General features: G+C 42.1%; 1 protein-coding gene across 2 annotated transcripts in view; it reads right to left on the bottom strand.

Annotated features, from left to right (window-relative positions):
- The window catches only part of ADARB1 (adenosine deaminase RNA specific B1), a 130,505-nt gene that overhangs the window by 64,745 nt on the left and 51,332 nt on the right, over window positions 1-14,428 (bottom strand). The window contains exon 1 of one of the 2 annotated variants that reach the window (XM_056537199.1): window positions 2,483-2,713. The exons of the other annotated variant lie outside the window; for it this stretch is intronic. Coding sequence (XP_056393174.1) covers window positions 2,483-2,582 — 100 coding nt within the window. The 5' untranslated portion in view covers window positions 2,583-2,713. Of the gene's footprint in view, window positions 1-2,482; window positions 2,714-14,428 lie in introns of those variants that run through there. 2 annotated transcript variants of the gene reach the window in all.

Here is a 14,428-nt window from a genome sequence, read left to right on the forward strand (position 1 = left end):
GATAAAGTGAAGACGGGGAAAAGTCTATTTGCTAGAGTTATCTCTCCTAATCCTGTAAGTAGAAATGAATGACATACTTTGGTCTACGATACTGAATCCATCATGCTAATGGAGCGTCTGAAGCCTTGAGTTTTCTGATTAACTTGTCCACAGAGAGCTGTGATTATTCCTACTTCTTTATTAACCTTACTTTCATTACTGTGTCCAAAATGTAATCGAAAATGTACCTTTTATTTAAAGACCATCTGTAAGAGGAGGTATAAACCCTTGATCCAATGTCCTCCGGGCAGAATGATTCAGAAGGACAATGGCTTTTCATTCAGAGACTGAAGCTGCATCATTCATTGACTATTAGAACAACTCATTACTAAGTCAACATGCAAAGTAGATGTGAGATGTGAGATGTGGATGTGAATGTGAGATGTGAGATGTGAGATGTGGATGTGAGATGTGGATGTGAGATGTGGATGTGAGATGTGGATGTGAGATGTGGATGTGAGATGTGGATGTGAGATGTGGATGTGAGATGTGGATGTGAGATGTGGATGTGAGATGTGGATGTGAGATGTGAGATGTGGATGTGGATGTGAGATGTGAGATGTGAGATGTGAGATGTGAGATGTGGATGTGAGATGTGAGATGTGAGATGTGGATGTGAGATGTGAGATGTGGATGTGAGATGTGGATGTGAGATGTGGATGTGAGATGTGGATGTGAGATGTGGATGTGAGATGTGGATGTGAGATGTGGATGTGAGATGTGGATGTGAGATGTGGATGTGAGATGTGGATGTGAGATGTGGATGTGAGATGTGGATGTGAGATGTGGATGTGAGATGTGGATGTGAGATGTGGATGTGAGATGTGGATGTGAGATGTGGATGTGAGATGTGGATGTGGATGTGAGATGTGGATGTGAGATGTGGATGTGAGATGTGGATGTGAGATGTGGATGTGAGATGTGGATGTGAGATGTGGATGTGGATGTGAGATGTGGATGTGGATGTGAGATGTGGATGTGAGATGTGGATGTGAGATGTGGATGTGAGATGTGGATGTGAGATGTGGATGTGAGATGTGGATGTGAGATGTGGATGTGAGATGTGGATGTGAGATGTGGATGTGAGATGTGGATGTGAGATGTGGATGTGAGATGTGGATGTGAGATGTGGATGTGAGATGTGGATGTGAGATGTGGATGTGAGATGTGGATGTGAGATGTGGATGTGAGATGTGGATGTGAGATGTGGATGTGAGATGTGGATGTGAGATGTGGATGTGAGATGTGAGATGTGAGATGTGAGATGTGGATGTGAGATGTGAGATGTGAGATGTGAGATGTGAGATGTGAGATGTGAGATGTGAGATGTGGATGTGAGATGTGGATGTGAGATGTGGATGTGAGATGTGGATGTGAGATGTGGATGTGAGATGTGGATGTGAGATGTGGATGTGAGATGTGGATGTGAGATGTGGATGTGAGATGTGGATGTGAGATGTGGATGTGAGATGTGGATGTGAGATGTGGATGTAAGATGTGGATGTGAGATGTGGATGTGAGATGTGGATGTGAGATGTGGATGTGAGATGTGGATGTGAGATGTGGATGTGAGATGTGGATGTGAGATGTAAGATGTGAGATGTAAGATGTGAGATGTAAGATGTGAGCTACTGTCTTGTTTTTTTGCAACTGACAAATATCCTGCAGAGCAGGATTCTCAATGAAGTTCTTTAAAATATACAGCCATATTTATAATGAATCTAAAAATAACACCAAATGTCAATATTTGCTCAACACAAACTAATCTATTTACAAAACTATACTGCAAAAAACAAACATTTAGAAGATTTTAGGATACTGAACATTTAGCAAAAAAAAAAAAAAAAAAATATATATATATATAAATAAATTATTTTTTTTTTTTTTTAAATGATTTCATGATTTCTTTTCACTATACAACAAACAAACATGCATGACAAGTGAATGCCAACAATTTATGGTATATTTATCGTATATTTGAGGTATATATTTATAGTATATATGACATGTACAAAATGTACACACTTCTGATATTGTAGGAAATAAGAATATTATATATATGTGAGCAGACAAGCACTACGGGGCTAAAATACTTAAGCAGCTTGAATCAAGACAAGTGCTTCAAGCTCCGAAGATAAAATACTGCTACAGAGCGATTTACTAAACTGCTTGTGACTTCTTTCACACCAGCAACTTACGTAGATTTATGAATGGCTACCGACTACGGAAATCTGTGGGTAACATAACACACAAAACAGTTCTGACAAAAGTTCTCAATAGTAATGGAAAAAATAAAATAAGAAAAAAAAAAGTCTAACAATACAATAGGGGTAGTAAGTATACTGCTTATCTGTAAATATAAAACAGCCATCAGTCCAAAAGTCTGTAATACATACGAACTGCTACAAAACACTAACAGGAGTGACAGAAGCAGAGCTTTTACCTTTTCTCTCAGATCGCTTCTTCCGTCTTCTTTTAAAACGACGCCTAACCAGGCTGAAAAGGTTCCCCATGTTATAGGTACTAACCAAAAGGGATGCCATAGCAAGTAGAAGGTCAGAGCACTAAAACTGACAGCTTGGTTAACCGGGTACCAGAGTCTCTTTATAGCAAGTAGCAGAACAGAGTACGCAGTTAACCCTCTATTAGCACGCTTTGCAGCACAAGTGCCCTCCCTCTGCATGAGGTCTCACTCGTGCTATTCCAGATGCCTAAAAGCAATATGCTCTGGAAGGAGAAATGTATTTCTATTAGCCGCAGGAGGCCCATGTGATTGTTAACCCTCCTATTCCATCATTCATATCCTAAGCAGCCACAGAAAGAGGACTCGCTGAGCATTCCCAGCATCTTAGAAATGTGTGAGACGCAGCACTGGAGAACAGAGGCTTAACATCTTCTTACAATCCATTAACCCATTTCACTCACGTCTTCTATAAAATACTGTGATTCAACTAAATACCTATTTTGCACATTTACTAAATTTGAGTAAGTGGAGCACATGCAGGCTGTAACCTGTAATTTTTTTTTTTCCTTTTTACTATTTATATGTACTAATTATATCTACTTATAATTGTAATACTTCTAGTTATAAGTGCCATAAGTCAAAATTACAGGACTGTGGTAAAATGGCGCTATCCAATTTTTTCATAATAAATAAATAGTGGCTTTAGGGATTATTCACATCTGTTAATTACACTACATAGCTAGTATACACTAGGGATGGCAAGAAGGTATTCTAATGCATACTGCAACTGGCCCATTGACCAAAATAGTGACTGGGTAGGGGAAGGGGGTATTCACCAAGAGTGGTTTAGGTGCAAGTCTTTTTATTCCATTAGTTTGTGTTAAGCAAACTGTGTACGTGCCCCAAATTACTACATGGTGAGGATTACATTTCAATCTTCAGTACTTCACTTTGTATGGTGCCCCTATGCTACTTTTAACCTGTGCGACAAAACATGCATCTATTTTAGGCTAAGTTTCCACTTAGTTTTTTTTCTGGCAGTTTTTGGATATCTGCCACTGCAGTTTTTGAGCCAAAATCAGAAGTGGATCCATAAGGGAGGAGAAGTGTAATTTCTTCCTTTATGCGTCCAATTCCCTATGAATACACTTCTGCCTTTGGCTCAAAAAATGCAACGGCAGATCTCCAAAAACTGCCAGAAAAAAAAAAAACAAGTGAAAACTTAGCCTAATAATGCCGTCCACAGCCAGTTTGGTAAGCCAAGTCAGGGCTGGTGTAGATTTGCACCTAAGTTAGCAAAGTTACACCAAAAGATGCGACAAACTAACAAGCCCCACATCATAGAATTCTTGAAACTGAAATCACAAATTTGTATGTTCTTTTAGAATAACCTTTGAAATTAAAAGTTGCAAAACTTAGGTGCCAAAAAAATCACTGCAACAAAGAACACTTGAGATGAAATGTATTAAGGCTTGCATAGCAGTTTTGTGGCGTAAAAAAGTTAAATGTTTTAGAAAAATGAAACTTTTAATCTTTAAGACTTTCCTATGTTTTAGTCACATCTCCACCTTCAACAACGGTGCACAATGAGTTTTTAGTCAGTCATAACTTTTTTTTTAAATTCGCAAAATTTTTGCACAACTTCACTCAGTGGGTGGTGGACAAACCACATGACGAAAAAAAAAGTGCATTGATCAAGATATCCCGGAACAATGTGATACATTTTGCACAATTAAAACTAAGTTTCTGCAGTTTTTATTTTTTTTTTTAATCAACTAAATTTCCCTATACTTAGTAAAATATCCTGAGGACTAAAATTAAAATAACTGTATGTAAACTCTTTATTCCCCAAACACAACATACTGACTTCTTTCTATAAGACAATACATTACTGCTTGTGAATGTAACCTGAGGTCCCCCCCCCCTCCCCCCCAAATCTGACCAGACAGATTTGAACCTAGAAGCATAGTTTTATCAGCCAGCCCTGGTCATTGCAGGAAATATACACAGGTGCTGGACAAACATATCTATCAGTTTATATCCAGTAAACCTCTCTAATGAAAAAGGGATTGACTACACCAAAACACCCATTTAATGTTCATCTTTGAGGATGATCACAAACTGGAAGGAGGGGAGGGGGATTGACACTATGCAGACAAAATTGTTATCTTCTCAGAATGGTCGTTTACTTGAGCAGATTTCAAATACTGGGAACAATTTAAATGGTAAATTGAAATGGATTTCTTTTTAAAAGGTGGTGGAAAACAATTTTCTCCGTTATACTCCCTATAAATCACATAGCACTGGGAACAACAAATGGTGTAGGGTTTACAGGGCACTTAGTAAAACTAATAAGCAGTACACGATGAAGGAACAAAAATAGGACTTTAGCGCCATCTACAGTTTCTTTAATATACTGTTTATCTGCAGTCATTTTAACATCCTAAAATTATTGCACATTAATCACAAACTTGGATGGTGGTTTACTGTAATGTGTTAACATTATCATCTCATACAATGTTTTTAGACTTAACCCCTTAAGGACAATGGACGTACTCATACGCCCCCGTTTCCAAGTCCGAGTACGTCCTGTCCATTCCCGGCCCCCCGCCGCTAGCCGGAGGTGAGCCGGTGCCCGATACCTGCTGATATCCATCAGCAGGCATTGCGGCATATTGCCGAGGGGGGGGTCATGATGTCCCCCCATGTCAGCGATGGCCACAGATCGCTGAACAATTCAGCCCAGCGAACTGCGGCAGATTCCGGGTCAATCGGGTCTCCAGTGACCCGGAATTACTGGCTGATCAGGGCCGTCTCTGAAGGCCCCGAACAGCCATAGCCAGTAGGGGTGAGATGGCACTGGTGCCACCTCACGATCGCCCTGATTCGTCGGCCGGTTCACCGGCCGACCAATCAGGGCACCTGCTGCGAGTGTCACTCTCGCAACCCGCTCCGCCCCTCTTACGGAGGACGTGAGCGGGTGCGAGAAGAGGACCCCGGGAGCTGGGGACCCCCATCCCCAGCGTCCCTGTTGGGATCGGGGCCCCAGGAGCGGCGGCGAGGGACTGACCTGCAGCGGCGGCGGCGTGGATCAGCAGTTGGAGATAAGTGACAGCCTCCTGCTGTTGCTTAGCAACAGCTCCCAGCATGCAAAAAGGGCATGCTGGGAGCTGTAGTTATGCAACAGCAGGAGGCAGACCACCACAACGCCCAGCATTCCCTTATGGGCATGCTGGGACTTATAGTTTTGCAACAGCTGGAGGCACATTTTTTCTATGGAAAAGTGTACCTTCAGCTGTTGTATAACTACAACTCCCAGCTTGCACAATCAGCTAAAGCAAGCTGGGAGTTGTAGTGGTGCATCTCCTGGTTGCATAACTACAACTCCCAGCATGCCCATTGGCTGCCGGTGACTGCTGAGAGTTGTAGTTTTGCAACAGCTGAAGGTACACTGGTTGTGAAACACTGAATTAACCCCTTAAGGACGCAGGACGTAAATGTACATCCTGGTGAGGTGGTACTTAACGCACCAGGACGTACATTTACGTCCTAAGCATAACCGCGGGCATCGGAGCGATGCCCGTGTCATGCGCGGCTGATCCCGGCTGCTGATCGCAGCCAGGGACCCGCCGGCAATGGCCGACGCCCACGATCTCGCGGGCGTCCGCCATTAACCCCTCAGGTGCCGGGATCAATACAGATCCCGGCATCTGCGGCAGTTCGCGATTTAAATGAATGATCGGATCGCCCGCAGCGCTGCTGCGGGGATCCGATCATTCATAACGCCGCACGGAGGTCCCCTCTCCTTCCTCCGTGCGGCTCCCGGCGTCTCCTGCTCTGGTCTGAGATCGAGCAGACCAGAGCAGGAGATGACCGATAATACTGATCTGTTCTATGTCCTATACATAGAACAGATCAGTATTAGCAATAAAAAAGTGAAAAAAAGTAAAAAAAGTAAAAAAAAGTGAAAAATCCCCTCCCCCAATAAAAAAGTAAAACGTCCATTTTTTCCTATTTTACCCCCAAAAAGCGTAAAAAAACATTTTTAATAGACATATTTGGTATCGCCGCGTGCGTAAATGTCCGAACTATTAAAATAAAATGTTAATGATCCCGTACAGTGAACGGCGTGAACGAAAAAAAATTAAAAAAAAGTCCAAAATTCCTACTTTTTTTATACATTTTATTTAAAAAAATATAAAAAATGTATTAAAAGTTTTTTATATGCAAATGTGGTATCAAAAAAAAGTACAGATCATGGCGCAAAAAATGAGCCCCCATACCGCCACTTATACGGAAAAATAAAAAAGTTAGAGGTCATCAAAATAAAGGGATTATAAACGTACTAATTTGGTTAAAAAGTTTGTGATTTTTTTTTAAGCGCAACAATAATATAAAAGTATATAATAATGGGTATCATTTTAATCGTATTGACCCTCAGAATAAAGAACACGTCATTTTTACCATAAATTGTACGGCGTGAAAACAAAACCTTCCAAAATTAGCAAAATTGCGTTTTTCGTTTTAATTTCCCCACAAAAATAGTGTTTTTTGGTTGCGCCATAAATTTTATGATATAATGAGTGATGTCATTACAAAGGACAACTGGTCGCGCAAAAAACAAGCCCTCATACTAGTCTGTGGATGAAAATATAAGAGTTATGATTTTTAGAAGGCGAGGAGGAAAAAATGAAAACGTAAAAATTAAATTGTCTGAGTCCTTAAGGCCAAAATGGGCTGAGTCCTTAAGGGGTTAAGTAACAAACCAGTGTGTCTCCAGCTGTTGCATAACTACAAGACCCAGCATGCCCTTCCACTGTCCGTACATGCTGGGGGTTGTAGCTTTTGTAACAGCTGAAGGCACACTGGTTGCAAAACACTGAGTTTGTTACCAAACTCTGTGTTTCACAACCAGTGTGCCCCCAGCTGTTGCAAAACTACAACCCCCAGCAAGCACTGATAGGGAACATCCAGCTGTTGCAAAACTACAACTCCCAGCATGTACGGTCTATGTCCACCCCTATGCAAATCCCTAATTTAGGCCTCAAATGCGCATGGCGCTCTCACTTTGGAGCACTGTCGTATTTCAAGGCAACAGTTTAGGGTCAACAGTTTAGGGGTATCGCTGTACTCGGGAGAAATTGTGTTACAAATTTTGGGGGGTATTTTCTGCTATTACCCTTTTAAAAAATGTAAAATTTTTGGGAAACCTTTTTTGGGAAATTTTTTTTTTTTTTTTTACATATGCAAAAGTCGTGACACACCTGTGGGGTATTAAGGTTCACATTACACCTTGTTACGTTCCCCGAGGGGTCTAGTTTCCAAAATGGTATGCCATGTGTTTTTTTTTTTTTTGCTGTTCTGGCACCATAGGGGCTTCCTAAATGCGGCATATGCCCCCAGAGCAAAATTTGCTTTCAAAAAGCCAAATGTGACTCCTTCTCTTCTGGGACCTGTAGTGCTCCAGCAGAGCACTTTTCACCCCCATATGGGGTGTTTTCTGAATAGGGAGAAATTGGGGAGTATTTTCTGCTATTAACCTTTTTAAAAATGTACAATTTTTTGGGAAACCACGCATTTTAGGTAAAAAATATATATATATATTTTTTTACATACGCAAAAGTCGTGAAACACCTGTGGGGTATTAAGGTTCACATTACCCCTTGTTACGTTCCGAGGGGTCTAGTTTCCAAAATGGTAAGCAATGTGTTTTTTTTTTTTTTTTGCTGCTGTTCTGGCACCATAGGGGCTTCCTAAAGGTGACATGCCCCCCCAAAAACCATTTGTCGCTCCTTCCCTTCTGAGCCCTCTACTATGCCCGCCGAACACTTTACATAGACATATGAGGTATGTGCTTACTCGAGAGAAATTGGGTTTCAAACACAAGTAAAAATTTTCTCCTTTTTACCCGAGAGTGTAAAAAAATGAAGATTTTGAATTTTCGCCTTCACTTTGCTGCTATTCCTGTGAAACACCTAAAGGGTTAAAACACTTACTGAATGTCATTTTGAATACTTTGGGGGGTGTAGTTTTTATAATGGGGTCATTTGTGGGGTATTTCTAATATGAAGACCCTTCAAATCCACTTCAAAACTGAACCAGTCACTGAAAAATAGTGAGTTTGAAAATTTTGTGAAAAATTTCAAAATTGCTGCTGAACTTTGAAGCCCTTTGGTGTCTTCCAAAAGTAAAAACTAAAATTTTAATGATGCAAAGAAAGTAGACATATTGTATATGTGAACCAAAAAAAAAAAAATTTTGAATATCCATTTTCCTTACAAGCAGAAAGCTTCAAAGTTAGAAAATTGCAAAATTTCATTTTTTATATCAAATTTGGGGATTTTTCACCAAGAAAGGATGCAAGTTACCACAAAAATTTACCACTATGTAAAAGTAGAATATGTCACGAAAAAAAAACAGTCTCGGAATCAGAATGATAAGTAAAAGCATTCCAGAGTAATTAATGTTTAAAGTGACAGTGGTCAGATGTGCAAAAAAACGCTCCGGTCCTTAAGGTGTAAAATGGCCTGGTCCTTAAGGGGTTAAGGAGTATTTTAGGTTGCAATCTATTTTAAAAAAAATGATTATATATATATATATATATATATATATATATATATATATATATATATATTGCCATATTTGGTCCCCTCCCATTAAACAGCACTTCTGCTGGATGTCGGTACGTGTATTGCCCAAACAGCCAATCAGTGGCTGCAGGTAAAGCCAATAATTGGTTGAGCGGACAGTGCATACATACACCAACCCAAAGAGAAGAGGCGCCATGCAGCAGGACAGACTCTGGGAGAACAGCAGTGGCAGGTGTGATAAAGTAGGTTTTTTTTTTAGGTTAAGTACAAGGCTGACCACATTAAAATAATACAACATTAAAAATTCATCTAAAGTGTACCTGTCAGATCAAACAGAAAAAAGTTATGTAACTCAGCACCTAGGGTATAGCCCTTACAAGGAGGGGGAAAAAAAAAAGAAATAGATAGACAGAGACAGCAACGATTAAATCGATAAAAATAGATAACGGGATTAGTTGTCGACGAATTCAGTTATCGAATAATCGCCCAATTCGTTGACGGTTGGTCAGGCTGAAACTCTCAGCTCGACCCTCCGATCAGTGTAACCAGTTAGGAGGCTGCTGCTCCTTCTAACTATCTCCTGCCACGCCACCATTTTACATGTATTTCCCCCACTCAGCCCATGAGGATCAGTGACTCTCCATTTTCTGCTGCGACCTCCAGGGCCCCCATACGGTAGGTTGAGGTTCCACTACAGCACACACTCACTATGCTGCGGCCCTGGCGGACGGTGAACCTCCCAGGGCCTCCGTCCGTGTGTATCTGCAGTCTGCTCTGAACTCCACTACTATACACATGGGGGGGTATGTGCAGAGCAGACTGAGCATTGCACCCTAGTGTCTTCTACAGACCTTAGGGTGCAATGCTCTGCAGCCTGCACATACCCCCCTGTGTATAGCAGTGTGTGTACATTCCTATACAGGTGGGGGTATGTGCAGAGCATTGCACCCTAGTCTGTACTACAGACACAAGGGTGCAATGCTCTGGATATACAACTATGTGTATAGCAGTATATGCAGAGCATTGCACCCTTGTGTCTGTAGTATAGTGTGCAGTGCACATCGCTTTACACATAGGGGTATGTGCAGAGCATTGCACTTGTGTCTGTAGTACAGCAATGCTCTGCACATACCCCGATGGGTATACCAGTGTGTGTGTGTGTGTGTGTGTGTGTGTGTGTGTGTGTGTGTGTGTGTGTGTGTGTGTACGTACTACATTCACACTGCTATAAAAATGGTAGTATGTGCAGAGCATTGCATCCTATTGTCTGTACTACAGACAAGGGTGCAATGCACTGCACATACCCCCAAGGGTATAGTGGTGTGTATGTAGTACATATACACATGGGGGTGTGTGCAGAGCATCTGCACCCTAGTATATGGAGTACTACAGAGTCTACTACAGACATGGGTCGGATGCAATGCTCTGCAGTCTGCACATACCCCCATGTGTATAAGAGTACTATATAAAAAAAATTAAATTTAAAACTAAATTAACTGCTCCAAATAATAATTAGCTCCCCTTTTCCTATTGCTATACCAAAAATTTTTTTTTTAATTTTTTTTCCATATTTGATACTGCCGCATGGCTAACTTTATGAACTATTAAAATACTAGTGAATCATTAACATTTTATTTTAACAGTTCAGACAGTTACCCATGCGGCAGTATCAAATTTATACTGGTTTCTGTACAGGATCATTAATAATGACCCTGCAACTGGCGTAAACGTAAAAAAAAAAATAATTATATATATATATATATATATATATATATATATATATATATATATATATATATATATATATATATATATATATATCGTATATACTCGAGTATAAGCCGACCCGAGTATAAGCCGAGACCCCTAATTTCAACCCAAAATCCCAGGAAAAGTTATTGACTCGAGTATAAGCCTAGGGTGGGAAATACCTCATCCCCCCCCTGTCATCATCCAGACCCGTCATTAACATCCTCATCATCCCCTTGTCATCATCCCACACATCCCCCCTTCATCATCCCCTTGTCATCATCCCACACATCCCCTTATCATCCCACACATCCCCCCTTCATCATCCCCTTGTCATCATCCCACACATCCCCTTATCATCCCACACATCCCCCCTTCATCATCCCCTTGTCATCATCCCACACATCCCCCCTTCATCATCCCCTTGTCATCATCCCACACATCCCCTTATCCCACACATCCCCCCTTCATCATCCCCTTGTCATCATCCCACACATCCCCTTATCCCACACATCCCCCCTTCATCATCCCCTTGTCATCATCCCACACATCCCCTTATCCCACACATCCCCCCTTCATCATCCCCTTGTCATCATCCCACACATCCCCTTATCATCCCACACATCCCCCCTTCATCATCCCCTTGTAATCATCCCACACCCCCCCCTTCATCATCCCCACACCCCCCCCCCCCCCCTTCATCATCCTCTTCTCATCATTCGCCCTCAGTGGTCTTCAACCTGCGGACCTCCAGAGGTTTCAAAACTACAACTCCCAGCAAGCCCGGGCAGCCATCGGCTGTCCGGGCTTGCTGGGAGTTGTAGTTTTGAAACCTCCGGAGGTCCGCAGGTTGAAGACCACTGCGGCCTTCAACCTGCGGACCTCCAGAGGTTTCAAAACTACAACTCCCAGCAAGCCCGGGCAGCCATCGGCTGTCCGGGCTTGCTGGGAGTTGTAGTTTTGAAACCTCCGGAGGTCCGCAGGTTGAAGACCACTGCGGCCTTCAACATCATCCAGCCCCCTCTCACCCCCTTTAGTTCTGAGTACTCACCTCCGCTCGGCGCTGGTCCGGTCCTGCAGGGCTGTCCGGTGAGGAGGTGGTCCGGTGAGGAGGTGGTCCGGGCTGCTATCTTCACCGGGGGCGCCTCTTCTCCGCGCTTCCGGCCCGGAATAGAGCCGTTGCCTTAACAACGACGTATCTGCGTCGTTGTCAAGGCAACGTGACTATTCTGAGGCCGGGCCCGAAGCGCTTAGAAGAGGCCTCCCCGGTGAAGATAGCAGCCCGGACCACCTCCTCACCGGACCACCTCCTCACCGGACAGCCCTGCAGGACCGGACCAGCGCCGAGCGGAGGTGAGTACTCAGAACTAAAGGGGGTGAGAGGGGGCTGGATGATGTTGAAGGCCGCAGTGGTCTTCAACCTGCGGACCTCCGGAGGTTTCAAAACTACAACTCCCAGCAAGCCCGGACAGCCGATGGCTGCCCGGGCTTGCTGGGAGTTGTAGTTTTGAAACCTCTGGAGGTCCGCAGGTTGAAGACCACTGCGGGTGGGGGAGTTCACTCGAGTATAAGCCGAGGGGGGTGTTTTCAGCACGAAAAATCGTGCTGAAAAACTCGGCCTATACTCGAGTATATACGGTATATATATATATATATATATATATATATATATATATATATATATATATATATATAATAGATTAATCGATAAAATAAGTGACAACTAATCGATTATTAAAATAACCGTTAGCTGCAGCCCTAATATATATGTGCTCTGGGCTTCACACTTGTGCTGGTGATTATAATGATACATACATATCTGTATGAAAAACATTAAACTTAAAGCGGTCAGATTTGTGCCCATAACCGCGACAGAGGGCAAAAATCCAACCTAGTAGGATAAATGACAATTCATAACCATTAACCAATACCACAAAAACAGAAAACCCATATTTAGATTTTAACTTGAGAGGCAGAAAAGTATAATCCACAAACTAGCTATTCTAGTACTGAGGAGCTATGGTAGTCTCATCTACTCTGAAAGAAAGGAGACGGCACTGAAACAGGACCAGGCTGACATACTAGCCGATATATGTATCTTAACATTCTTACCTATGACATCATGGCAAGTGTGAAACAGATAACTGTCAGGCATAACATGACGCTATCCAAGTCCCTGCTTTTAAGAGGCAAAAATAAACGTATCAAAATGACACACAATAACAAAACTACATGACAGATCTTTGGTGATAACCTTGTGGGACCATATCGCCAGTAAAACTACACTCGAATAAGCCCCTTACCTGAAAACTAAACCATACCTAACAATACCAAGCTTCCCACTCAAAACTGGTCTCAGGAGTGACGTCCCGCTGAGAGTGACCGATCCCTTCATCGCCATCATGCCTGCAAACGTGACAGGTCTTTGCATAACCATCATGCCTACAGACATGACAGTTATGAGGGGTATACAACCACCTATGTGTCATGATGCTGTTGCTCTGAAGACGTGTCAGTAGAAACTATGCAGTGTATCCCCTGCAGACGTGGCAGGTATGACTGGTACACAACCACCTATGTGTCGTGATTTTGTTGCTCTGAAGACTGTTACGTAGCAACAATTCTGCAGAGCCTCCCTGCAGACTATGCAAGTATGCCGGGTATACAATTCCTTATGGGTTGTGATGATATTGCTCTGAAGACGTGTCAGCAACAATAACTCACAGTGCATCCCCCAGCAGACGTGGCATGCAACGGCCTAAACTACATGTAATCTTTCAGAAAATGTGTCAATAACAGTAAGTACGCACTTTGTGCCCCTGCAGACTTGGCAGGCATGGCGACTACCATGATGTCAACATATCCGCTGTAATAATAGCCAGCACTTCCGCTGAAACTGACATAGTAACACAACTGGAAAACATGCGTGATTTCAAAAAGATATCTAACACATGCATGGGATGACTGCTATAGTAGTGTGAGAGTGCTAGCCAATGAATGTTATGAACCTATCAAGAGTATTCATATCAATTCTAGCATTGATGTCTGTATGTAAACCTAGCAAATGATGTATGTAAACCCAGTTAATTATCATGGACATATGACTGATATGAAAACTAAGAACTTATGTACCGTAAAAATGCTGTGTATGACTACAAAGTGTAAAGAACATAAAGCTATCAATACTTACAGAACGCCTGAAATAATGTACCATGTGAATAAAATAAATAAATAAAAAAACAGTCTAAAGCTATGAGCATATATGCCGTATAAAGCTATGAGCGTATGTAACGATAAGCTTGAAAGTACCGTAGATGATGAGCGAATATACCGTATAAACGATCCGAGCGAATGTACTGTATAAACTATCATATGTACAGTATAAATACTATAAGCATAAGTGCCGTATAAAATATACAAATGCCCCGAGCGTCCAAACAGCACAAACGCCATGGGTGCAGGAACACCAATACCAAGCACAGCACATCGCCACGAGCGCATGAAACAGCACAGACACCAAGAGTGCATGTGCCGCATAAATGCTATAAACAAAAGAACAATGAGAGCATATGAACAGTATAAATAC

This window comes from Hyla sarda, chromosome 8 (genome assembly GCF_029499605.1).
Source record: "Hyla sarda isolate aHylSar1 chromosome 8, aHylSar1.hap1, whole genome shotgun sequence".
Classification (NCBI taxonomy): Eukaryota; Metazoa; Chordata; class Amphibia; order Anura; family Hylidae; genus Hyla; species Hyla sarda.